General features: G+C 45.9%; 1 protein-coding gene across 1 annotated transcript; it reads right to left on the bottom strand.

Moving 5' to 3' along the window:
- Positions 1–792: 792 nt before the first annotated feature.
- On the bottom strand, positions 793–27,474 carry LOC135236131 (ubiquitin-like protein 3). The gene is made up of 5 exons (XM_064302334.1): positions 26,848–27,474; positions 7,402–7,510; positions 6,382–6,468; positions 3,691–3,768; positions 793–2,490 (listed from the first exon to the last, which is right to left on the bottom strand). Exons 1-5 carry the CDS (start codon positions 26,872–26,874, stop codon positions 2,438–2,440), a joined length of 354 nt encoding a protein of 117 aa, XP_064158404.1. The 5' UTR covers positions 26,875–27,474; the 3' UTR covers positions 793–2,437.
- Positions 27,475–27,874: the final 400 nt, after the last annotated feature.

Raw genomic sequence — 27,874 nt, 5'->3', positions numbered from 1 at the left:
CGGCTTGCTGTACGTATGCCTCTCGAATTGAAAAAGAACACACGGAATATTCAAGAACTGTGAGGACTCAGTGAAACACCAGAGCCACTGCAACAGGGGCGGGAACGGGCCGCAGGAGAGAGAACAAGGCGGAGAAATGAAGACAAGGAGAGGCGCGGGTGAAAAAAGCACTTTTTATTAAGAGCGGCCATGGCTTCTGCCCCCCCCCCCCCCACCGACTGTGCAATAACATGCACTTAAAGACTCCCAAGGCCTGGGGCAAGTACATGTTTGAAATACTGTTAACTCTTAAAGAGTTGGTAACTGTATCATTTGAAAGAATTCCTGCATATCCCCAAATGAATGAATGAATAAACAAATGTTTCCATAAATGCAATAAATGCAGATTAATGCAATTTTGTCTTGAACATTGATGAAAATATTTCTTTGAAAACTCAATTTAATGGTGTGGAAAGGCTCAATAGATTGCAGCATAAAGGGATATTAAAGTATTCCTGATGGCTGGAAGCGGAGGAAAACTGAATCTATTAAATTACTGCAGATGATTTGGACACACTGCATATAGCACCCAAACTCACATGGCAAGCTACTGTGAACATGCATTTCCTGTTTTGTTCAAGGACATTTTATCATCATAACTTTGGAGGAAGAACAGTGTGGATTCTCTTCTAATTCAAAACAGAAATCTGACACCAGTATCTTCAGAGACTCTTTTTGTACCCAGGTAATAAGGGCTTCACTTCACTCAAATGAAGCACACAGAATCCCATAAAAACACCACAAACACAGGGATACACTTCAATATTATTTATTTACTTTAACAGATTTTTTTTTTTTGGAAGAAAAAAAAAAGCAATGCTATATACAATCAGTTTGAAAACTGCTCTGAATCTTGATCAATATGAACAATATTCTTAAAGACCTAGAACTGCCTTATGCTGCATTTTTATTAAAGCAATAACCACATAATAAGTGATTGCATTAAATTACTGTATAAGCAGTTTAAAGATAGGGGAGATAAGGTCAGAGAGGGAAACATACTTATTACAGCAACTTGAGTTATCTGTTAGGGTGTGCCATTTCAGGTACAAGACGATGTCATCATGTTTCAACCCCTAATAAGCTATCTATTGTATAGAGACCAACCTACACTAAACACCAATATATTTCAGTAATATCTTCTGTCATGGATGTATGTACTACTGCATATAAGATTCATATTAAACATATATATTCTACACATGTGTGTCCATAGGTTGGAACACCATTCTCATCTGAAAAATATTTCATTAAAAAATGTACAGGTTAAGATGAAACAGCTCATGCTTCAATGTCGTGCAAATTGATTAAGCAAAGAAAATATTTCATTCTTTTTTTTTTTTTTTTAAGAAATGTGATTTTAATTTACCCTCAGACTTGGACTGCAGGCACTAAAATGAGCTATACTATGTTCAAAGGGAAAAGAAAATATAATATCCGTTTCTTTTTCTGAAGGTGTAATTACAACCACTCCGCACAGCTGGACACAACACTGGGTAATTAAGGGTCACATGACGCACAATGACTGTCAAAACACAGTCACAAACGCAATGGGATAAATGCTGTGAATATCAGCTTTGGGTTTGCGATGAAGTCTTGGCGATATAATAAAATCTAAGGCCAGGAAATGCACCCTGCTATTACTGGGGAATGTGTCCATCATCTGCACTTCTGGACCGCACTGACAGAATTTTATTTTTTGAAGGGAAAATTTTTAAAAAGTAAACTCATCACTGATTGCATTCAGACTATAGGCACATTACTGATTAGTCTTACAATGCTAAACGTGAGTAATCATAAAAACGATGGATGATGTGTAGCTTGAGTGGTTACAAGATATGCTACAGCTTCACGCGGTCTGCATTGTGTTGGTGAAAGGACAGGGGAAGAAGAACGCGGTAAAATGCTAAACATTTCCGTTTCATCCCCAACTAAACCCCACCTCATCCTCATACGCCATCTTGAACCTGCATGGAAGACCCAAACCCCTCCCAAACAAACTATAGGATTACTAAAATGACCAGGTATAAGCCTCTTCAATGGAGCTAGACAAACATACGCTTTCCTATTCATGGAGATTTAAGAGCAACTGTCACATCATTACCCTGTGCAATAAGCAAAAATACTGCCCTTTTCGTGTGCAAACTGACTGCTCTACCAGGGTCGACGCGATTCCTAAATTCCAGGTTAAAAGGAAGGACGTCAGGTACTGAGGTTTGAAACACGTAAAAATATGATGATCCAGTTCCGAGCGACATTTCCTTTTTTTTTTTTTTTTAATCTGGTTTCTTATGAACAAACTGCCTCTACTGGTCCTCAAAGCAAGGTTAAACGTCTGTTTCAGCAGCATGAAAGACAAAGACTATATTACACCACGGGCACAGGAAACGGGGCGCGTTCACAGGATCACACAGCAGTTACTCTCTCCGGTCTTCTCACGATTCCTCTGACCTGTGGGGCAAAGAGAACGCAGGAGCAGAGGTCAGCTTACGACACCGCCTGCAGCAGCGCGCACACTCACCGCACATGCAGACGCACACATGCACACGTGCGCCACACACACAATGCACCCGTTTGTACAGTGTGTGAAACCCAGACACACCCATGCACCCATACGCACATGTGCACCCATGCACGTGCACGCTCCAACACACATGCACACACAAGTTCAATGCACGCATTTGCAGTGTGTGAAACCCAGACACGCACATGCACCCATGCACGCTCCAACACACATGCACACACAAATACAGTGCACACACACCCACACCACTATACAGCTTCTTTATTTTCCACAAACGTCACAAAATGTATGTATATGGACAGTAAACTAGTCAGGACGTTCGCGTACACAAAAACATTAGAGACTGAGCGTTTAAGTGCGTCGTCTCGACACTGACATTCAGGCTAACAGCCCAACACTCTGCTCTGATTCCTGTAATAAGCGCAGGCCCATATGAAACAGCCCAACACTCTGCTCTGATTCCTGTAATAAGGGCAGGCCCGTATGAAACAGCCCAACACTCTGCTCTGATTCCTGTAATAAGGGCAGGCCCATATGAAACAGCCCAACACTCTGCTCTGATTCCTGTAATAAGCGCAGGCCCGTATGAAACAGCCCAACACTGCTCTGATTCCTGTAATAAGGGCAGGCCCGTATGAAACAGCCCAACCCTCTGCTCTGATTCCTGTAATAAGCGCAGGCCCATATGAAACAGCCCAACACTCTGCTCTGATTCCTGTAATAAGGGCAGGCCCGTATGGAACAGCCCAACACTCTGCTCTGATTCCTGTAATAAGGGCAGGCCCGTATGAAACAGCCCAACACTCTGCTCTGATTCCTGTAATAAGCACAGGCCCATATGAAACAGCCCAACACTCTGCTCTGATTCCTGTAATAAGGGCAGGCCCATATGAAACAGCCCAACACTCTGCTCTGATTCCCGTAATAAGCACAGGCCCATATGAAACAGCCCAACACTCTGCTCTGATTCCTGTAATAAGGGCAGGCCCATATGAAACAGCCCAACACTCTGCTCTGATTCCTGTAATAAGCACAGGCCCATATGAAACAGCCCAACACTCTGCTCTGATTCCTGCAATAAGGGCAGGCCCATATGAAACAGGACCAGATAAAATGAACAGTGTTACCTTGGGAATTTGGCTCCGGCAATGTCTCTCTGGCAACTAAGTGCATCACTGTAGTCTTGCCAAGGGGAAGCTTCAAGGCTGGAAACAGGACACATGGACTTCTTTTACAAGGCAATAAACACCATAATAGGACCAAAGTGGAGTGGAGAAACCTCTCCTGCAAATAAGTGAGGGGGTAAGCTGTATATGTTTATATCCACCAATATTTCCACAGCATTATTGAGAATTGTTCATCAATTCAACTGCTCCAAAGAACCAGCTTAATGTCAGCCTACCAGCATCTCCACACTTCACTGAAAGAAAAACAATGCTTTGGAAAAAAGTGGTGCAAAGTGTTTGAACAACTTCAGATTGTCCCTGTTAATCCGTGTGACTGCACTCCAAACTCAGATTTCATGTTTGCGTGTGGGGGGAGGGGGGGGTGTTCACTTAACACAGCCAGGCACCATAATCACCTGCAAAAAGCAGTCCAAAAACGCTGCCCCCAGCCCGCAGCAGCCCTGCATGGACTTATTACGCCGCTTGGTAGCGCACCATGCTACTGGATGTCCTTTGGAGAACATTCAGACTGAAGAGGCAGAGCAGATCTCTCTCTCTCTCTCTCTGCCCGGAGGAGCCTGTAGCCACAGCTAAGGGTCCCTGCTGCTCTGATTTATGACCAGCAGCGCAGGTTTTCAACGAGGCAGAGCCGTCCGCCGGCGTGTTGTTTTCCTGACCTTCGCCCCTATTTCAGACAGCGCCATGCCACAACGGGCTTGAAGGTGAGCATGATGCACATGTGCAAGCAGCACAGGCACCCCTGGATCTTCCTTATGACTTCAGCGCGTGTGAATAATTCCTCATTGTCACCTGCTCCACAAAGGTGCGAGATCGCTAATACGTGATTTAGAATGTTCTCAACTGAAACGGAACACTGACTTGAAAAAAACATTCCAAAAGGGGTTAATCGGAAACTCCCATTCTGAATTCTAATTCAGGAATCACAGCTCCAGAGCGAGGCCCCTAAGTGACAGATTCCACTGTGTTCCAGGGTGTCACATGACCGGGCACATGGGTAGCCTCCACCAATTAAAAACAAGCATGAACGTTTCCGTCGGTGCGTGCTTTATGAGGCCGGGGGGAACAGCTCCGGGTCTGCTGGAGAGAGGGCATGGAGCCGCTCTCCATTACCAGAAGAACCGCTCACTGCGACTTTACCTCTTATTAAGCAACACAATTTCACTGTGTTTCCTGTTTGCGTTGTCCTGCACATTAAATGACCCTTCTCTTCCCCTACACTTATCCGTGCTGTGGAATATCTGCTGAAAGAGCTGAGCCCATATTTATACAGGCACTGAGAGAAGGGGTGCTGATCTACGATCAGCCTGCTGTGTAGCTCGTAATGGATGAGATTAGGAGGATGACAGATCAGCACTGCTACTCTGAGGTGCTTTATAATTGCGGTCTCTCTGTAAAGCACATTGGAGGTTGTGCTTGGAGTGGAAATGGTGCTGTTTTTGATTTCAGTCCAACGAGGGTCATTACATTACATTACACTACATTACAGGCATTTGGCAGACGCTCTTATCCAGAGCGACGTACAACAAAGTGTATAACCGTAACCAGGGACAAGTGTGTTGAAAACCCTAGAGGGAAGTACAGTTCCAAGTGCAGGGAGCGACCGCGTAGTTTAACTTGGACCCTGTAGGTTAATCTGATGAACACAAAAAGCAGCAGTCTATGCAAATAATACAGGCAATAATTAAACAAGTAAGCACCGGTGCAATAACTAAAATAAACAGCTTACCTAGCTACATACCTAAGCTTGCACAGTCAATTAGAGACTACAGGGGGGTAAGGAGGGGTGGGGAGAGGTGCAACCTGAAGAGGTGAGTCTTCAGTCGTCGTTTGAAGGTGATCAGGGTCTCAGCTGTTCTGACCTCCACAGGAGGTCATTCCACCGTCGTGGAGCCAGAACAGACAGGAGACGTGACCGGGAAGCGCAAGCGCGAAGAGGGGGAGGTGCCAGGCGTCCTGACGTAGCAGAACAGAGGGGGTCTGGCTGGCATGACGGGTTTGAAGATCTTATGGAGGTGTGCTGGGGCTGATCCCTTTGGCTTGAGCTGGGGCTTAGCCTGGTACGCTAGGACCAATGTTTTGAATTTGATGCGAGCCATAACAGGCAGCCAGTGGAGGGTAGTGAGCAGGGGGGTGACGTGGGAGTGTCTGGGGAGGTTGAAGACCAGACGAGCTGCAGCATTCTGGATGAGTTGCAGGGGTCTGATGGCAGATGCCAGAAGGCCAGCCAGAAGAGAGTTGCAGCAGTCCAGGCGGGACAGTACCATTGCTCGGACCAGGATCATTGATCTGGGTGTGTTAGTGAAGCCCAAAGCTTAAAACTGAACTACAGGCCCGACACAAATTAAAGTAAGTCAAAACTGCAAGAGCAGGCAAGAAACAAGTAACTTAAATAAATAAGAAATAAGTACAGACTGAGATGAAAACAACAGATAAAAATGTAATGTTTCCATAAAGAAGTTATGAATCTGTTGAGTGGCTGTGTGCTGTTTAACTCAGAGAGTGCAGCAGCCTTCGGGTGACCTCTGAAAAACATGGCTGTTCACACAGAGCAAAACTTCATCCTAGAACCTTCTGGAACCGAGCCGTTAGCTGCCGGCCGGCCTGAAAGGAGGAGCCGGGAGAAGGACACACCTCCTAGCGTCACGTTGCCATGCAGAAACCGCCCTTGGTAGATGAGCCTCAGGATGCAGGGACTGCTGACCTGCTCCTCGTCCCAGTCTGGGGGAGAGATTAACACACACTGTCACACACAGTCTGGGGGGAGATTAACACACCGTCACACACACCATCACACACACATGCACTGTCACACACACCATCACACACACAGTCCAACACACGCCGTTACACACATGCACCATCACACACACAGACCGTCACACACACATCACACACAGTCTGGGGGGAGATTAACACACACCGTCACACACACCATCACACACACACGCACTGTCACACACACCATCACACACACACACACTGTCACACACACCATCACACACACCGTCTCACACACACAGTCCAACACACACCGTCACACACACACACACACACACAGGCATCTTGACAGAAGGCAGGGACACTAATGTGATTCTACAGTACCCATGGTGATGCTCGTAATTGAGCATATTCACACAGTCATGAGAAGCGGGGGGGAAAAATGAGGCACTGAACCCCAACCCAAGGCCGACTGGTGAACACATACAGGAGGACAGCTCGCACAGGAGCAAAGCGGAGGAATTTTATTTGGCATCTGAGCGTTAGTCCAGCTTTTTCACAGCTAAATCTGAGCACTGAGGAACCAGAGCTGACTACACTGTGATTCAGCACCATGAGCATCACCAGCCTCTGCACAGGTGGCCATTTCCCCACCAGTACACACACAACTGTTAACAAATACACAATTTCTTTCATTTCATAATATTATTTTCATAAAAAAATATGAAAAAATTTCATATTTTTTATTTATTTTTTCTCCAGTGAGCAGCTCACTTGCAGGCAACAGATAACCCAGCTGTATCACTTGTCCTTAAATTTAAATAAAGAACGTAGCAACCATTTTTGTAGTTTTTATACCTTACATAACGTGTCGAGTTTGGCACACATCAGGAAGAGGCGAGCGCGAAGCGGAAGATCCTCAGGCGGACTCACCCATTGGCCAGTTGTCGTAGACGTGCTTGGCGATATCGGCGGCGGAGTCGTTGGGAGAGAAGAGGAACTCTTTCGTCTTCCCGCTCACCAAGATGAGCCTCAGGTTTATCTGTAAGGCACAGAGCAGAGAGCGGGGCCAGGGTAAGAGCCGTCATTCAGAAACCCGAGGCCAAAGACATGAGACGGACCAATCACAAGCCCCTTTCCTGTCAATCGCACACCGCCTTTACCATCACTGCTGTCACCAGAGTCACCAGCCAAGATCTCACATTCAGCCACGTAGTTAAAATAAATGAGAATTCAAAAATCCACTCTCTCACACGCACACACGTACACACAGGACAATCTCAACCGGTCTCCTTAATCAAGAGAAGAGAGAGCATTTTTGAATCCATTTTGGATATCCGTAAGGATCTACGTCAACTGCAGTAGGAGAGAGCAGGCCTCGGGGGGCTGATTTGAGAACATGATTACAGTGCACTTCAGGCACAGAGAACAGACTTAAGTGCACCTACTATAACCGGAAAGAGCTCTCATCGCCATCCACTCACTTATTTTTATCATCAATGTTTCAGTACATTCCGATTCACAAAAGTTCAAAGCCCAAGCGGTGACGTACATTCAGAGGGGGTCCCACTGCTGACTCACGCAGGATGTCAGAGGGGTGTACGGTTTGGGACGAGGCAGGACCAGGTCACTGGTGTGAGCGCCCTGCAGCTACAGAGCTCAAAGCAGCACCGCTTTCCTACAGAGCCAGAAAGCTGCAGCGCACCCGTTCAGCCGACTCATAAACACGTAGTCAAGGGCTTCACGCCGTTCGGCACAAATGAGAAGCACCGCGGTCTCAGAAACAGCTCTGGGACGAGCGAGCCCGCTCACTGTCCTTCCCTCTCTGAGCTGAATCCCTGTCCTTCCCTCTCTGAGCTGAATCCCTGTCCTTCCCTCTCTGAGCCGAATCCCTGTCCTTCCCTCTCTGAGCTGAATCCCTGTCCTTCCCTCTCTGAGCTGAATCCCTGTCCTTCCCTCTCTGAGCTGAATCCCTGTCCTTCCCTCTCTGAGCTGAATCCCTGTCCTTCCCTCTCTGAGCCAAATCCCTGTCCTTCCCTCTCTGAGCTGAATCCCTGTCCTTCCCTCTCTGAGCCGAATCCCTGTCCTTCCCTCTCTGAGCCGAATCCCTGTCCTTCCCTCTCTGAGCCAAATCCCTGTCCTTCCCCGCTTCTTCCCAGCCTGAAGCCTCGTCTGGGCCGTTCGGCACAGAGCGTGCTGTAACGCTCCACCAGAGCCGTGCAGTCTGTGCTCTGAAGGCCCGCCTCCTTACAGCTAGTGACTGCAGGTACCCAAATGACCACAGGGGGGAGCTGTTGCACAGGGACATGGGGGAACCCCAGTTTACTGAAACCCTCCCTCTCTGGGCGATGATATGGCCAGCCAGCACTGACACACTGAGGATTCAATTCGGTACTCAGCACCCAGGAAGCTGTCTGCAACACACTCACACGACACACAAGACACACACACGCATGCATGCACACATGCACACACACACACACAGGACTGCGTAATTACAATGACTCATTAAATAAACAGAAAAGCAAAGCAGAACTAGATGGTCTGCTTTACAGTCTGCCCAGCTGCCCCATGCCATAAGGAGGCCAAGAAGTCACAACAGGGACAAGGAAGTAGGGCAAGACACCACCCTGACTCCAGAGAGACAGGGCATGTAGGGCAGCGTAGGCTGTTCCAGGGCCTCCCTGGTGCTGGATCTCCACCCTCTCACCTCTCACCTGTGGCACCTCACCTCTCACCTGTGGCAGTCCTCTCTCTGTTCCTCACCATCTCCTCCATCACACATTGTTTCAATACCAACCATGGGAATTCCTTACATTTCACAACCTAAATAAACCAGGAGCCGCCATGGCAATGCAATAGGAGGTGTGTGTAGAGTGTGCGTGTGTGTGTATATGTATGCGGGAGGGTGTTTGTGCATGTGTGTGTGTAAGAGGAGGGTGTGAGTGGGGGAGTGGGACACCTTGCTTTTCTGAATGTAGCACTTGTGAGTGCAAACAAAATTAAAACTGAAATTTAGCATCTGGCTGGAACGTGTGTGTAATCACGCAGCTAGGGGCCATGGGAAAACTTGAAAGTGCACTTCGAATAACACAGGAAGGAACATGAGCAGGAGAATGCTTTTGACTTCATAACGACGCCGCTGATGTTCAACAGCAGTACTTGAAGCACAAAGCACATTAATTATTATGCACGCTAAAGTACATTTGGCCCATCAAATTAGGCGCACACATAAAGCACTTTGCCGCTGATTTGATCTTTGTTTTCACACTCACTTGATTAAACAGAACATTAAAATTGCAATGAAATGCAGTGCTACTGAATTTTAATTGAAATGAAGTAAAACAGCTGCTTCCTGGGTCTTGGATTCCAAGTGCAGTTAACTCTTTAGTCACCCGCCCCCCCACCCTCTACGAAATGCGTACATATGTCGTAGCCCCAGAGTAATTAGTTAGACCAGAGGTGCCCTAACCTCTACTTGGGTACCCCCAGCCAGATGCAAGTATTTCATGTGTTCCACCTGATACAACTTATCAAGCCTATCAGGTGTGCTAGAGGTGGAACACATGGATGTACCTGGATGTGGCTGGGGGGGTAGGAGTGGAGAGGATTGGGGGCCACTGATTTAGTCTGTGAGTTTCCAGCCTTCAGCCGCCTTCAAGCACATCTTCCACGTGCACAAATGCACTGAAAAGGGCAACTGACCTCTAAAGCTACTGGAAGGAATCAGGGGTCAGGAGTGCCTGTGGAAGTTCAGGAAACCTTTTGAGCAGCTCGGAGCCAACACAGTAACACGGTCGAGCGGACTTCTCTGTGGCCCGTGGTAACCATGGCGAAACAAAGCGTTTCGCTCCCAGGCGGCCGGTAGCACGTTTCGCGGTGCGCAGGACCGCGTAGCGCTAATACTGTGCGCAAAGCTAAGCGGCGCTCTGCCAGCGGTTCCCAACCGCTGGGCCGATACCCAGACGAGCCCCGAATCACACGCAAGTTCAGTCAGCAACACACTCAGAAAACAGTGCTGCAAGCGTATTGAGTTTTTAATCGCAGATCAGTGGCCACATTTAAAACAGAAGCGCCTCGATGTAGCCTCCCGTTATTCGTTAGCGTTAGCGTTAGCGTACTGCACTTGACCAAACCGACCGGCCGTATAAAGACAAGGAGCAGTTACCGTGGTAATCCAACAGCATCAATTTGCGGCGTTTCTCTCTAACACGACAAGCCTGGAAAATGCAGAAATTACAGCCGGTAAGAATACACTTACGGTGGAGTAATTGCCAGTCAACAGTTATATTTACTCCACTATGTGATCTTTTGTTTGTTTTTTAACCTGAAAAATTTTTTTCAGTCGATAAATCAAAAAGTGAAGTTTCCAGTATGACTTAATGAGACTTCATGGGTGGCCTGGCCTTTTTTTTAATGATATACAAAACGTGTAATTACATGAAAGATCGCGTACTGTAGGCCCAGCAGTGATCCTTCCCTGTGAGCGCAGACGTTCTCCCCAGCAGTCCTCTGTGTGAGATGTCTCAGCAGGAAAAGCACCTGACCAGCAGCCTGTAGTAACACTTCAGCACACGTGCAGCACGGCCCTCAGGACCACACTTCCAGATTAAACGAGTGACCCCCCCCCCTTCTGCACTACGAAACTGCCTGGGGGGGAAAGCGGTTTAACTAGAAACCAGAACCAGGCACACGGCACTTCACTGGGGAGAACAAATGCCCATCTTGAGATTCCAGATCTTGGGAGTTTTGATTTTGTGTAGGCTACCCCGACACGTACAAACAGCAGCAGCTACCAGGAGAGGAAGGAGACCGAGAGACAGAAGTGAGAACAGGCCAAATAAAAATGAATCAATAGCGATCAACTCAAAAGGATTGTCGAGTAAGCTGCTTTTTACCTCTAAATGCTAAAAGTTTATCTGCTCACAGGAGAGGAGATTGCTGAAGGCGTGGGCTGGTTCACAGTATAAAACTGAGAAAGAATTAAGATCAAGGGTGTCCAGTCTTATCTGAAAAGGGCTGGTGTGGGGGCAGGTGTTTTTTATTTTTTTTATCCCAGCACTACAAAACCTGATTCAACTACCTAATCCCGGTCGAATCACAGCTATTGCAGAGTGTTTTAAGTTGCTATTGCATATGGGACATTTAAGAATATATTTAAGCATAAGGACAACAAACTGCCAGAATATTCTATGGTAACTATGGTAACATCACTCTTCTTTTCTGTTAACTGTTCCGGCGATATTCGAACATTCCTGCAGACTTGGATTCACTCCCTTGCAGATATACACTCTTGACACCCAAACGCTACTTGACAACTGCAAAAGCGAACCTCCTGCATCACCTCCTATAACCCATATGTGCATCACTTCCTACACGGCTATTCAATCTGTGCTCCTAGGCTAGGTTACAGGAATACACAAATACCAGTCAACATCCAAAGTATCCACTGTGTAAGAGTTTCCACAATGGCCACACACACACACACATACACACACACACACACACACACACACACACACACACACACACACCATCGCAAGACACACACCATCTTACGCTCATTCTGTCTTTCCTCAGCTTACGGTCGGCTACTCCACCGCTGTAACTCTAATTCGTCCCTTCTGCTCAGTTTATCATCAGCCCCCTCTCATACGTTCTGCCTCCCTCTCCTCTCCTCTCTCTCTCGTCTCCTCCCTCCCTCCTCTCCTCTCTACCATCTCCCCTCCCTCTCTCTAACAGCATCCAGCACCGGGGGAATCTCCCCATCGTCTCCACACAGCAGCACACACGAGGACAATCCCAACACAAACAGCACACGCACACCACACCACACACACCACACCACACACACACCACACCACACAGCACACCACACGCACACACCCTCTCCCAAACCGTCATCCCTCCACAGGCCCGCTGTCACCACACTGACAGAGCAATCAAGGCAACTTCACACAGGAGACGACGCACTCTGATCCACGAGAGCAACGACTCTGTCCTCGCTTCTTCTGCTGGGCCTTTGCTTTTATTTTTACCAAAATGGACCCACAGAGCTGAGCCCATCACCAAAAGATAAAAATCTAAAAAAAAAACCCAAGCGCTAGTAAGAAGAACAGAAATAAAGGATGATCCGGTGGCTGACAGAACACACCTAGAGAAGTGGACTAAAGTGACAAGCTCCAAGTGCCATTAATGCACATCCACTTTATTTATCAACAGGCCTACTGTATTGGGCACACTAAGAAACCACTGCAAAATGCTGTTTTTCGTGCAGCAACACACCTCAGCCGAAATAGGAAAAGGTTAGCCCAAATATCAATAGTGCCACTCTCGCCAACGATTAGCTAGCTAGCTGCGTAAAATTTCTAGGTTACCAATCATTTCAGTAAAATCAGATGATTACCGTTCACTGGGTTTTTTTAAAAACTCACACTGTGTTGGCCATTACTGCCAATTTCACCCTTTCGCTCACACTTCAGAAATGAACAATTGATCATTCCTTCCAAAAGAAAAATAAAAGAATCAGCACTGGTATCAGTGAAGGAAGGCAATGGAGGGAGAAACACTGAGCAATATTTCTGAGCAGAAATTGAGAACGGGAAATGAAATCACTGGGCACAATAAAGCAAGCATTTTAATGTGATTTGGGACATAGTGGCAGAAACATTTATTAAATAACTGTGTAGGACGGGCTTGCAACACACCCCTGTGCACACCTCCGTCCCCAAGCCTAATACTTTTACCCAATCAGCAGGCAAGACTACGAACCACTCCTCTTGAAACCAAGCTCATAATGGGAGGCACTGCCCAAAAAAACAAGTCCACCCTTCATCAAATTTATTTGAACATTTAATAAATATAACACTGTTGACACTGCGGCAGTTCAGTTAAGGTCTCAGCTGATTGTCCTTCAGAAAAGACTAGGCTCCACAAGGCTGGCATTCGCTGTACAGAGAGCGCCACCTTCGCTAATCTCAAGCACCGCTTCACGTCAGACTCATCAAGGGCAAGATCTCCAGCTTCAAAGCACAGGGCCCTGCTGCCCTACACGCCACAGGCTGTCACAGAGTGCGCCGCGAGTCGCTGCGGACTCCAGATAAGAGCGTGCTCAGAGAGGACGGCGGGTCTCCGCTGAGGTCAGAGGTCACCCTGCGGACTCGCTGAATCGCAGGCCGGGCGACCGGTCGGATTTGCTTCCTGGTCACGTCGCCGCTTTCGATGGACAATTTATTATTTTTTTTTTCTCTCTCTTCTCCCCCTGACCCAACTCCTCAACTTGTTTGAGCCGGTGTTTCTGGCCTCTGGTTTCACACACACAGCACAGGGAGAGATCGGAAGGCAGCCTAAGCAGGGTTCACCCTCAGCACCAAAAAAAAAACGGTGAGATGAGACGCATTTTCACACCACACACACCCGTTTACGAGTCAACACAAGCAGGAAGTGGAACACGGTGATTTTACACTCCTCCAAGAGAAAAATCCAAGTTACTATGGAAATTGGGGCTGCATGACGACCGTTACCGCCGCGCTCAGAGCGACCCTTGCCGTTACCCCCCAAATACGGATGAGCCGCCTTGGATACGGTTTCCAAAACCTGATTTCACGCAGTCAAAGACAGAAATGGCAAGGAATGTTTATGCTAGGGAATACCTTTTGACAGTACAAGAATGTTTAAAGATGACATTGCTCACTGCTGAAATAGTTGAAGGATATTTGTTGACTGTCTGGGCGTGGCCTGAAACAGGCCCTAGCAGCATCATGCCTGGCTGTGGGAGGACATTCAACAGCGTGAACATGGCTACTTTCAGTCTATTTTTTGGGGGATTTGTTATTCGCTATTCTCAAAGGAATAAAGGCTCGCTCCAGGTAGCGGACTGGCAATCAGGAAGAAAAACATACATAATGCATGAAATAAAGGATTCTGAGCGGAGCATTTGCACCTCGGGAATTTTAATTCAACATGGAAAAAGCAAACGCTGATTTTAACCAGTCTAAAACCAAACAAAGTTTCGCACAGCTCATCGCACAGCTAATTGACGAAATCAAACAGCATCTGTGGAAGAAGAGCTAACAACTTCATTTCCCAGAACTGCTGTGGGCACCAATTCTCCTCCAGGAGCAGTGAACAGCATTTAATCCGGGCTAATTACATATAGCCTACATGGAAAATGACACACACCAAAAAACAGGCTAAGCATTTTCTTAATGTCTGTGCTCCCTACAGAACCCACAGAAAACTATTTTGTTTTGCTTTGTGTAAAGAGTCTGTCCTTAAATTACTGCAAAGCAACAACTCAGAAACTCCCATGAGAGAGGCTAGTTTATTGGATGTTGTTTAAAATCCAGAGAACATCTACTATTTAATGGCTTCCCACATAAAAGGGCACATAGCTCAGGAGTAAGACGATTGTCTGGCAGTCGAGGGTTGCGGTTCAAAACCCACCCTGGGCGTGTCGAAGTGTCCTTGAGCAAGACACCTAACCCCTAACTGCTCTGGCGAATGAGAGGCATCAATTGTAAAGCGCTTTGGATAAAAGCGCTATATAAATGCAGTCCATTTACCATTTACTATTAACCTACAACCTGAAAATTGCAAAAACTTTAGCACAGCTGACTTTCTCATAGAGAGAGCCATTTGAAGACAAAACACGGTGTGGGTGACAGCTCTTATAACCTCCCCCCCAAACGTTCGCTAAATATTCTTCGTTATTATTTGAATCCAAAGAACATTCATACTGTTTATCCAACAGAACCTACATGTGCAAAAAGCACCCAAAATAAAAAGACAATTTATTAAAAAAAGAACGACAGGAGAATGACAGACACTGTATTCAGAAAAGTAAGAAACTCTGCATCGTCACTCCAAGCTCATCTCCGTCTCAGTGAAAGCCCCACCGCCCCCGAGACGCAGCGCAGAAACGGGCCTCTGTCGGATCTGCCTGCAGAGAGAGCCGCTAACTGAAACACACGCGCTTACGGGAAATGCCTCCGCCAGCATCGAGCCAGCCCACCTCCCCCCGATCCTCCAGCCTGTCCTCCCAGCACCGCGATACCCAGATGCAGCGGGACGCCACAGATCAATGGGCGACTGCGCGTCATCGCATTCGTTTAATAACCTCGTGTCTTCGGGTTAGCCGAGGTTGCTGGTTCACTGCGCATGTCGTTCGCCCAAAGCAACCGAGGAACTACGTTACGTTCCTACGCAGAGCCCCGACAGAACCACGTGGATACGGGTCCCGTAGAGAGTAAGGAGTCGTAGACACCACAATCAGTAGTGGTGCGTGTTCTTTGCCATGTCAATTTGAGATACAGGGGGGAAAAAAAAAGTCTACTGCATCTGCAGAATTGCAACAAACACCATTTTGTGTTTGTGAACCACAAGCGTGTCTTCATAAGCAGAGAGAGGCTATGCTCAGAGACTTCTGACTAGAAACGCCACCACCACCGACCCTTCATCCACGGGCCACAGGAATAGCCTACACTGAGCCTACCTGACTCAGTCTCGCACGCCGCTTGGTGAGGACACAGCGTCCCTCAAACCCCAAGTCGAGGGAAGCCAATTATTTCCGTGGAGCCGTGCCTAATAGAACAATGCGAGCCTCGAAATCTGGGAATTGCGACGTGCGTCACACTCCCGCAATACTGGGTGCATCACGTTCCCAAGTTAATGAGTTTTTTGAGCCGCGCGTGTATATCCCCTCCTAAGAGCCACTGTCCTCAATGAAGCGGCCGATTTCCACAAGGGCACGACTTCGTTTCAAGGCATTCAGGGGATGAAAGGATGCTCGTTCTACACAGAGATTTTGGAGGGAAACAAAGATTTTTTTTTAAGCAGAAAAGAGCAACAGGACATAGTTGCCTGGAAACAGTTGCTAGAACACGAATTGCTTCCTTTCAAACTTTGACAAGTATCGGCTCAAACAGACTCAGACTGGCCTAAATGCATTGGCTAAATCTGGCCTGAGACCTTGCTGTATCTTTTTAGTGTGGGGGGGGGGGGGGGAGCCATTATAAATAACAGACTGTGCAAGTCGTAAGGAGGAATCCTGCAAAACAGGTGGATGTCTGTGTTGAGGACCCCAACTCTCCCCCCCCCCAAAAAAAACCTTAGCCGATAGCCTAAGCCCACCCCATCCACAGGCTTGATGTTCCACACATTCTGGCATCTGAGTGAGCTCTAAAGCCATCTGGCCACAGATACTTGTGCTAAACTAAAAGAGAAGATACAACTAGTTGACGCCCCGGAGCAAACGTTCTCTAAACATCGTTTAAACCACAAAAGGTTTGTCGTTTCAAATACGCGAGCCGTTTTATGTTCATTTCTATTTTTTTTTTTTCTCAATGTGAAAGCGAGCCTCTCATAATGCACAGCAACGTCCTGAGGCGGTCGAAGCAAGAGCGACATTCGATTCCCATAAAACACCCAGCAGATAACAGAGGATACGAAGGACAGGCGGCGAAGGGCCGACAGGGCGACTCCCCCCCGCCCCCCCCCCGTCCGACCCCCCCCCGTCCCGTCCCGTCCGAGTAAAACACCGCAGCCCGGCTGGGCTCGCCGCTCGCTAATCTCCCCCCCGGACGTAACTGCGAGAGCACGGACAGCCCGATTGATCTGGAGATTACAGGGGAGGCTCGGGCGTAATGACCACGTAAACACGGCTCATCCCGGAGTCGTTCGGGCGCTCGCACACTCTTTATGTGAAAAGACAGAATAATTGCATAATTTCAGGGGGGCCTCCCTTTGATGAAGAAGAAGAAGCGCCTTTCATGAGCCTTTGACCCCCCCGAGTGCCCGCGGCCCCTGATGAAAGGGCCGGGATGGGGAGCCTGAGTCATGTGACAGGTTTTACGGGCAGTGGTGCACAGCTGTGGGGACAGGGGCAGAGAGGGGCTGCACTGCAGGCCTGAAGGCTTCACTTTGTTTCCCTTCTACTTTTGCATGGTGCCTTTTTTTTTTTTTTTTAACCAAATACTTATGTGACATAGGTATTTAAACATTTCCTCCTATTGATTTTTTTAAGACTTATTACCACGTTAGAACCATTCTTCACGTATCAAATAACACACCGTCCTGCGAATAATTCTGCAATTGGAAAATGTACTGTTCCGTGCTTCAGCAGATAAATATTGACACTGATCAAGGGAAAGGGTTCACTGTGACAACATGCCAAAGGCCACTGTTCACATCTTATCTACAGTAGCGACCGCAGTGCTGGCTCAGAACATTCCTTCTCCCTGAAACGTTACCTTACGGCTGTAAAAGAAGCTTTACGAGCTCGCTGCATGGGGCTCAACTCCTCACATAGACTCCCGTATTAATATTCCTGCCACTGGTGCCAGTTCAAACACCCTCCGTAAACAGGAGGACACCAATCAGACGAAACACTTTCATATATAAATTCTGTTAGAAGCAGCTGCTAGGAAACACAACTCCTGCATCGGACTGGTAAAGATGTTCTTTTCCAGAAAACCGTTTTTTTCATTTTTTTTCTATTTTTGTTTTGACAATATGAAAAGGGTCAAGCCATTTCAAGTCCCTGTGCTCAACTTTAAGTTTCTGGCTGGAGTTGAATTGCTGGACTTTTTGCGAGCTGCACTGCATCCCGTTTTACATTTAAAATGGACAGCGGGACTGTCTGGGGTAAAATAAACATGGCCGCACATGTCTTGGGATCATTAAAGCACCAGCGTTTTAATAATTCAAACAGTTCTCCACATTATTTAGCCAGACCTCATTAAAAAGGGAAAATATATTTTCCTTTTCCAAATCAATTAATGCCTTTCCCTACAGTGACTGTACTGTACTTGGCACACAAAAAAATAATTACAGTTAAAAAAAAGGGAGGAGGAACTATGTATAGCACAGTGTCTGACTAGAGCCTAACAGGCTATAAAGGGAGAGGGGATGGGGGTTCGTGGGGGGGTAGGGGGGGGGAGGCAGGGCCTTCACAAATGAGCAGAAGGGTCTGTCGCGGTGGAGCCTGCTGGGAGACGTCGCGCGCTCCTGATTAATAAGCCAACGCCGCGGTTTCCTCTGCCGCACACGTCGCCACGGGAACCACCGGAGCTCCAAAGGGCTTTAAAAAAAAAAGCTGGATCTCAGCACCTTCACCTCCCCCGGGGCGGCCCCGGCGGAGCGGTAAAGGAGGCCTGAGGGACGCCGCAAGGGAGGCGCAGGGGGGAGGCGCAAGGGGAGCATAAAGGAGACGCAAGGGAGCCGTAAGGGATTTCCCCCCCCCTCCCCCCCCCAAAGGAGGCGGGGGAGCGTGAGGCAGAGGGCGGGAGAGGGGAGAAAGGTCCCACATCCACACACACACAGCCATGATGATCACATCAGTAGTTATCAGGGCTGGCTTCAACGTTCAGCAAATTGCAAAAACCAAAAAATACATAAATGAATACTCGTGTTGAGTATCAAATACAAATCAAACAAACGATTAGGCCTAAATTTAATTCGCTCTCTCGCTTCACGCACTCACTCGCTGACTCGCTGTGTCCTGGAACACTTGGCCATTAAGGGGGGGGGGGGGGGCAGACAGCAACGGACATGTTCACAAACACTCCCTTAACCCACCGTCCTCTGAGTCTGCACTGTGAACATGCACTCTAACTCTGACCCCCAAGCTATAACCGCCTCTTCTTACAACAGTGCAACCTGCAGGAATTACTCACTCTGCAATAACACGCTGGCCAACACTTTGAGCTCCTTTCTTACATGATCTATTTATTCTGGCCGATATTTATTTAATCATTCATCTAAGCACTAAAAAGCACTCAATTTAAATCAAGCTTTAAATTATACAATACGATATAAATGCCATCAGCACTGTATCGAGGTCAACGAATGCCTGACCTTCATGGACCTTGGTGCACCAGTCTCACGGCCTTTGAAAGGACAGGGTTATTATGGGGAAGCAGCCGCAGTCAACAGGAAATTACAAATTGCTTTCTGTTTATGAGGAACACAATTTCATAACTCACAAAAACCAATTCAGGGGCCATGCGAGTTGAACTCTGAGAAGCGTACAAGTTGAGCTGCTGACTGAGCTGCTGAACATTAATCCAGCTCCAGGCGAGAAAATGCAGGCACAACAAACGTAGCGAACGAGGAAGGTGTTTGCCCAACATTAAATCAGTGCCAGTGGCGGGGATTTTTTTTTATATACCGCCATTTAAAGCCGAGTTTAAAATGACAGCTCCCCTAAACGAAATAGCTTGATAAAGGGTTATGCAGAAGTGCCCTGCCTCGGATGCGTTTGTTACGCTGACAAGCTTACAAGCTTGGATGCCTACGCAACAGACTGCAGCCTGTGACACTGCGCTACCCATTAAAACCAAGGGAAACCGTAGACGGCTTCTTATTACCCATGACAAAGAGCGTTATTTTTCACTGTCCGGGTGAGTTAGTTTTCCCCCACGAGACACGCTGTTCACCGTTTACAATCTTCAAACTCTCAGAACAGAAAAGGGGGATTTCGGCTCCTGCCTTTTCCCCAGTAAACACCAGGAGTTTATTTTGGGGGACAGGGGAAACAGACAGAGATACTCCCTTGGCACACAGTCTAGCCGTTTTCTGCAGAACTAAAAACGGATCTCAAATCATTATGCCTCTGCAAAAGGGCAACGGAGCTACATGAAGCAATGAATTGAATATAAATGTTCCTGTGGATAAATGTTATTGATTTCAATTACATACACCAGTAGAAATATGAAAAGAAATATGTAAATGAGAATTATTTCTAGCTGTACCGTTGTTTTCTCCCCTTTTTCATTTTGAATCAAATGAACTCTGACCTTGTATTTAACAGGATACACTCACAAGCATTAAACGAACAGAGCCCTTTGAACTCTCACACTCTAGTTGCAATATTTCAGCTGGGGGGGTGGGGGAGGGGGAGGGGGGCGCGGAACTGTCATCTATTTTTACATACAGGCCACATCAAGTATAACGACTGTTTTTAATTTACCTGCAGCGTGAGCCGTGTTTTTCTGAGGAATTAGGCGACCTACGACGACCTTCTGCACAAAGGAAAGACAGCGCCGGTGGTTACACACACCAGCCCGCCCTGGTGTTCAGCGCAGGCGTTCAGCGCAGGCGTTCAGTGCAGGCGTTCAGTGCAGGCGTTCAGTGCAGCCTCTCCGGGGGTTTGACAGTGCTAGTTTTAGGTGGCGGTGGACATCATGCAGTGCATGACAAATGTGTGCATGACAGCGTGAACACAAAGAGCACTCTGCTCTCTCTCTCTCTCTCTCTCTCACGCTCTCTCTCTCCCACAGCACCATTAGAAAGCACAGCTCTTTTTAGAGCATTTATTAAGTCTGCCCCATCTGTTCGGTGCACGTCGCGCGCTGCGCTCCCTCCGACGGCCTCCGCAAGGAGGATTAAGGGCAGCTCCGCCTCGCAGCGAGCTCAGTCCCATTTCAAAACAAAGGAGATCTGCCAACAGTCTCTCATATACCCAAGGCCCCCCCCCCCCCCACCACCAAACTTAAACACATGTTGGAGAAGATCCCTGGTGAATAGGCCACCGCCACCCCCCCCCCCCCCCCGTAAGTGTTAACAAGGATTTGGTGCGCTGAAATTGAACAGATTTGCGAAGCAATATTACAGGAAGCGCTGTGATCTAGAGGAGGGCATGCCTCCACAAAAGTGGATCAGATAACACTGCTCCTCTACACTATCCATGGTGTATCAATGGTGGCTTATCCTATTTAGAGAAGTCGCCATTTAGATGAGTAATGCTATTGGCCGGTCGCCTGTGAATGTCCCAGATGGTCAGGACATTCAGCCCGAACATTAATGCAATCAATTCTTTGAACTGAAGGTAAAATGCTTGACAGATGTTTCTACAGACACGTCTGATTTATGAAACGTCACAGTGGTTTATTCAAGAAGCAACCCCAAAGCCCAACGTTCTGGGATTCCTCCCGGTGTATGATGGTTTGTGTGTGGCAGTTGTCAATAAAAAAATAATGTTTTTAAATCATTAGCTTAAGGTTTACACTCACAGGGAGATTCAAACCGAAAACTAGTCTAGCCCATTCAACAACTGGCTAAGGAAATACCTACAAACCTTAAACAATTAGATAACAGAACCACCCATACATATGCACACACGGACACACAGTAAAGCCCCAATTTTACAATATATATTGCATTACGTCACATACATAAAAGTGGTAATAATTAATACAACAATGACAGCAGGTCAAATGCATGTTTTTTTTTTTCTTCCCCATTAGGAGGCTTCATGAATCCTTTTCACCTGACTTAACACTGTCAGGCACTCCAAAGGATGAGGTCTTCCAGGGAGGATCCAGATCTTACTGATGATAAATGCTATCAAGCATCTCACAGAAGAGTCGTGTCACTCCTCTAAAACACACGACAGCATTGCACCAAGTCATCCTGTGCATTTTTTTTTGTCCTGCTGACAGACGGGTGCAGGGTTTATTGTCAAGGACTGGTGATATAGGATATAGGAGACATTACCGAGGAAAAGAACAGTGTGACACACACATCTACACTTCACATTACCACTAAAAATGCAAGAACTTAAACAACATAAACATAAACAACTGATTGCACGAAACGCTAATGTAGGGAGAATGTTGCACACTAGGCAAAGGAATCGGAGTGTGAGAGATTATGAAGGTTGCATAAGCACAAGCAAAACTGCAATACCAAAAATCTGCACAGTATCCACCTCCCAATTAAATGGGAGGTTATTAGGGGTACTTTAGGGAGTGTGCAATGCAGTACCTTCAAAACCCCTCAAAATACCTAGCCCCCCCCCCCCCCTTGTCTCTTTCTTCATCTCTCTCTCAGTCTCTCTCTCTCTAAGTTGTTCTCTGGTCCTTCTCTTCCCCTCTGAAGGACTCCTTCACCATTTCAACCATTTTTTAAGGGCCTCATTTGGCACCGCACTCCAGTATGACAGATCAGAACCTACAGGGAAAGATGGGGGGGGGGGGGGGACTATTTCTTAAGCCAGAACTAGGTTTTTGGGCCACCTGTGAGGCGAATGGAACTAAATGAGGAAAAAAAAGGCTAAATTGCTTTCTTGTGTAGTTTTTTTTTTCATGTCTGATTGAAAGGACTGAGGAGAAAAGCAAGTGATGTTCTTATGAGGAAAAACATGTTCAGGCTTTGTCGCGTTTGCTCTCTCAGCATTGGGATTTTAGACACAGACAAAGGAAGGGAGGTGTTATTATATATGACAGGAAATGGCCACCAACACTGAAATTACAATCATTTTCACTGCAATCGATGTATATTACACAATGAACAGAACATAACATTCAATAAAATCATGCTTGAAAAGAAACTGGGCTACGAACCCATAGGGCTGCATGTCCCTCTGTGTGTTAACCAGTGAATACACTTCACAGTGAAGGTTATAGGCCTATCAAACTGGTGCCTGTCAAAGATACTAAGGTGAAACAAGAAATGCACTTACATACCCATACAGTGCACCCTTACACAATATCCACAGTAAACAAATGAGAGCGCTTGCAGCTAAGAAGCTTTTTCCATTGGAATACACACTTACTTGTTTAACTAGCGGGGAAAAGATCAAAGGGGTCACTCTTTGCATGGAACATAAAGATCTCCTTCATCTATATATCTGTGCCCTTTCCCACAGTCACTGCTTTGATAGTGATATAGAAGATGTTCTACAAACGTATGTATAAATCATCTTATTTTTACAATGAGGCGCTCTCGTTTTACAGCGTTCTTGTGTGTCGGGACAGGCGAGTCTCCCCCACCGCCCCACCTCGTCATTCTCCAGCTGTTCTGGGACCACCCACTAGCGGGCTGAGCCCCAGATTCCTCTCTCTCTCTCCCTCACCTCTGTGCCGCTCTTCTGGGGACACACACACACACATGCTAAACGAAAAAAAAGCAAGAGCTGGAACCTACTGTTTGTGAAATTCTTTTTTTTTTTTTTTTTTAAAGGTGGTTATTACAATAAACGTGTTTACTGAAATAACTGAACTTCAAATGTATCCATCTGGCTGTAGTTTGTTGCTGTAAACCCCCTTGAGGATGGGTGGGTGGGTGCGGTGGGGTGGGGGGGGGGGGTGTTTGGAGGACTGGGAATTGAATTCTCATCTTCACCAAGTTCGATTTGAATTCTGCAAAACGCCCTGTGGTGCAAGTGCTCCTGCAGCTGCGGATATGTCAGCAATTTCATACTCCGTCCCCAGACACACCGTTTTCCACAGCACCCTGACACCATTTTCTAAACAACCTGTGTGCTCTCTACACAAACCCAACTTCGACAGATCACCACAGATAATGGCAGTATATGACGATTAATACTGGCCTTGCAGTATTCGCCACACTCTTGCCACACTTCAGCGTTCAAGCCTGATTAATCACACGCTTCGCGGTTCTGCAGATAAGGGTTCGAAAAGGCGATCGCATTTCGCACGCTCCGACTTCTGCAAAATCAGGGTACGCCAACGGCGCTCTGTAGCTGCAATCAATTATTATAGGATTCAGTTACTGCCGTCCAGCGCAATTACTACAGCGGTTATGGCTGACTTGCAAATCACAGGGCAGACAAAACCTCTTATGGGAAGTCTGCTCATCAAGGACAGGACATTTCAATCACGTATGCAAAGCAGGTCCTCTCCGGGTATTTAAAGCTCACAGGATGTAGCGGGCCGCAGTTTGCTCATTTATTTAATTCCGTCCTGCTTGAATCATTTCTCCTCAGCCACTAAACATCAGCTTGGATGGACATTATTCGTGTGTTCTACCAATGAGGAGGGAAGAAACTGACTCCCACAGCTAGTAGTTAATGACTATTTATTTTAGTTCAAGTGGCAGTTTGATTTACAGAGGGATAACGAGTACAGACAGCATAATATCATAATACAGACATGCTATATGCTAGCCTATGTGGTGTGCATCATTAGGTCATAGCAAAAGGACGATTTTTACAAATGCAATTGTTTTATGCCATTGCAATTTGTAACCTAAATAGCAGACACCAAAATGTCATGCATGCAAACACCCTCAGTATCAAACTTACAATGAAACCGAATTAAAAATGTTTGGTTAGCTGTGCAGCAAGGGATGCATTTTCTAAATGGCAGTATGCAAACAGAAAGAACTACCAAAAAACTTTTATCTGTTTTTTTACTAAATCTGTTTTTTTTTTTTTTTTTTTTTTTTAAATGGCTTGATGAACAACCTACATTCCTGGCTGGTACTGGACAATGGGCATTATACTGATTCTTGAACAGAACCGCAGTTTGATTCTGAGCCAAACTACCCACACCCCCGTGGTAATTGTTGCAGTGTTGAAAAGGCATTGTCCAACAGGCAAAGTTGTTTGCCAAGCGAACAAGAAGGAAAATCTGTTTGCGTGGTTGATGGTGAGTCACTAAGCTCCATCATTCCTTGGAAACCTTAAGACAGGTGAAACACAAGGACATGTTTATGAAGGTGTCAAGTGTAGGCTGTGTGTAGACTATGTGGTAGCTGAATTGCTCCCATATGTTTACACAGTAGCTTTTTAAATACATATTTAGATAATTTAGCACATTATTCAAATGGTTAGAATTCTATTTATTACTCTTATATACCAGATTTTACATTACATTTATTTGGCAGACGCTTTTATCCAAAGCGACACACAATAAGTGCATAACCGAAGGTCATTGGAACAACTACAAAAGACAGGTCCGATAAGGCACAATAATACTCATTATGTAACAGTTATTCATAGCCATGATGAACACATTCCAGTTCACACGGTAAGCATAAGCTAGGTCACAGTAATGTTAAGTCAAACTAAGAGGCATGACAACAAGCTACAACATCAAGATAACTATACAAGTGCATTATTGGTGCTGGACGGACGTAGTCTACATGTAACATGAATGTGGTACAGTAGGTACATCTGTAACATGAAAGTGCCACAGGAACAAAGTGGAAGGATATAAGTGATAAGAGTGATCCTAGATTACCCCCACCCCAGGCATTTTACAGAAATGCAAAAGCAAAGTTGTAGTTTTGTCTCTCTTAAATTGAAAGAGCAGTATAGCAGTTAGGGAACTGGGCTTGTACATTCAATTCCCAGATGGCGTACTGCCATTGTACCCTTGAGCAAGGTAGTTAACCCCAAATGCTTTAGTAAATATCCAGCTGTATAACGGATTATTGTAAAATAATGTAAAGCAGTGTAAGTCAATCTGGATAAGTTTGTCTGCAAAATGGCTAAAATATAAAGTCGTAGAAAATGTTATAATTACACAATAAGGTCATAGTTACAAAATAACGCTTAAAATCTTGTCTAATGTAAAAAACAAACAAACAAACAAATGTAAGAAAAATACAAACCGGATCAGAAAACGTTTTATTAATAGCCTACATCCAGTATAACGCACCTATTGAAGAGGCATCGTTACATCGTAATGAACTAGAATTGATCATTCACAAGGATTAAAATCAATGAACAATCTGGAAAGCTTTCCAGTTCACTCTCAGCACAAACTTTGTGATTCATCACATAGGCTACTTGTTTGCTAATTAACAGTACAACTTTCCATTTAAATTTAGTATGGACTAAACAGCCACTGACTAAATGGCATCGCAATTACTTGGCAGTTGACACTTGTGAATATCGGCGTCAATACAGAGCACACCTCAAAATTGACTATGCACACAGATATGTAGGACCCAGTCCTAGGAGAACTATCTTAAGGTAGTCTATCATTCAGCTACTTGTAGCTCAAGCAGCAAGAGCAGGCTAGTTCATTTTCAACTACACGGGCACGACTGGTCAGATGGATGCTCTATCCGTTCTTCTCATCGATCCCCCACAGGAAGTCACCAAATACCTTTCTTGCATTTAATTAGCCACAATAAAGGCGACGTGGTTACAATTCCTGTGACTAAAAACGGCAAAACGTCATGCTTAATAGCACGCTGGGAAGTGTCAGAAACAAATTATGGTAAAAATGCAAGCAAATGGCAATGGGCAATTTATTAATTAATTAAAACGATAGGAGATCTTGAATGGGGATACTATATTTGCGTAGTGTGGTCCACTTTGTTAAAATATTGCCCTTTGTTTTTCACTTGGTCAACATTAGCTGTCAGATTATATGTCCTAACAAGGAAAATTAAAGAGCATCGTCAACGCGCCGCTTCGATGCAATGCCAATGGATATAACTTAGCCGACGTTAGCTGCCTTCTGCAGTAGTTAGCGAGATCATAGACCAAATAAAACCTGACCGCAGTCTGAAACATCAGTGACATTGGTTGCAGAATAAGTCGCATCATTTATCCTAGATCGATAGTCATATTATCGAACATGTTCAATTTGTATTTAAACAAACGGCTGACTGCATTCTTACCATATCCGCTGGAATATTACTTGTCATGGTTGAATGTTATCCTTCGGTGCGTGACCTTCCAGGAGAAAATGTAAATCTTGTTTTCCGTCTTCTTAAACAGTTGTTCAGCTAACTGGCCATATAGACAGCCAGCTAACTAGCTAACGTTAGCTACAAATTCACTTCTTGACAATCGCCAGCAAACATCCGAAAAATGTCTGGTGGTCGTTGTTACTCCTTCTTCAACGTTTTCTTGCATTACACATCTGTTTTGCTTTTATTTAAAATAAAACGACGAAAACTGAATATTTCTTTAATCGGAAGGCCCCTCTCCAAAGGCAAAAAGAAAAATACTGTCTTTTTTAAAAAGACGGGTGCTTAGCTACGCCATAGAAAAACGAACAGAACATCCTGTAAACTTCCTTTAAAATCCTTACAGTTTCTTTGAAGGCGCACAACAAACACCCGTTTAACTCAGCTGCGTCGGTGGTTCCAGCACCTCTGTGGCCATACCATTGAAAACAGAATTTATTTTGTCATCCAGCCTATTTCATAAATGAGCTTCGCGTCTGCTCCGTCCTCCTGTCATCCTGTCTCGAACAAAAATGGCGTCGGCAAACTGGGAAAAAAATTCAAAGGGGAAACCTTAGGTCGAATTGGGGGAAAAAAACCTTTATGTCATTTGATATGTAAATCTGGTCGCCTTCGTAACAGTTGAAGGGGTGGAGGGTTGGGATTTACTTTTTATGGTCGAATGAATACTTTGTAGCGGTAACACTGATCAAATTACTTGAGGAAAATTCAAGGAGGTATACTGACACATTTGGCCTTTATATTGTTATAGGAAAACATTTACATGTAAGTTTGCATATGGACGTTCGTGTATGGACACAATCATAAAAAGCTAGGGTAGGCCTAATATTCAACAGTGATAGTAACAATGGAGTAAATTTAGTTTTATGGGAAAATTAGCCAACAGGGTATTCACCCGGATCTAGGAGGTGAAACTGTGAACGCTTCTTTGAAACGAAATGCTTCTTTTATGGAA

Source organism: Anguilla rostrata, chromosome 12, assembly GCF_018555375.3.
Source record: "Anguilla rostrata isolate EN2019 chromosome 12, ASM1855537v3, whole genome shotgun sequence".
Lineage (NCBI taxonomy): Eukaryota > Metazoa > Chordata > Actinopteri > Anguilliformes > Anguillidae > Anguilla > Anguilla rostrata.
The sequence above is the reverse complement of the archived record's forward strand: the minus strand, read 5'-3'. Positions and strand labels throughout refer to the sequence as shown.

Coding starts and splice junctions, on each gene's coding strand:
- LOC135236131 (XM_064302334.1), bottom strand. CDS start 26,874: ATGACAAGTAATATTCCAGCGGATATG. Junction 6,469..7,401: donor CTACGACAACTGGCCAATGG/GTGAGTCCGCCT, acceptor TCTCTCCCCCAG/ACTGGGACGAGGAGCAGGTC. Junction 2,491..3,690: donor GCCGGAGCCAAATTCCCAAG/GTAACACTGTTC, acceptor TTTGCCCCACAG/GTCAGAGGAATCGTGAGAAG.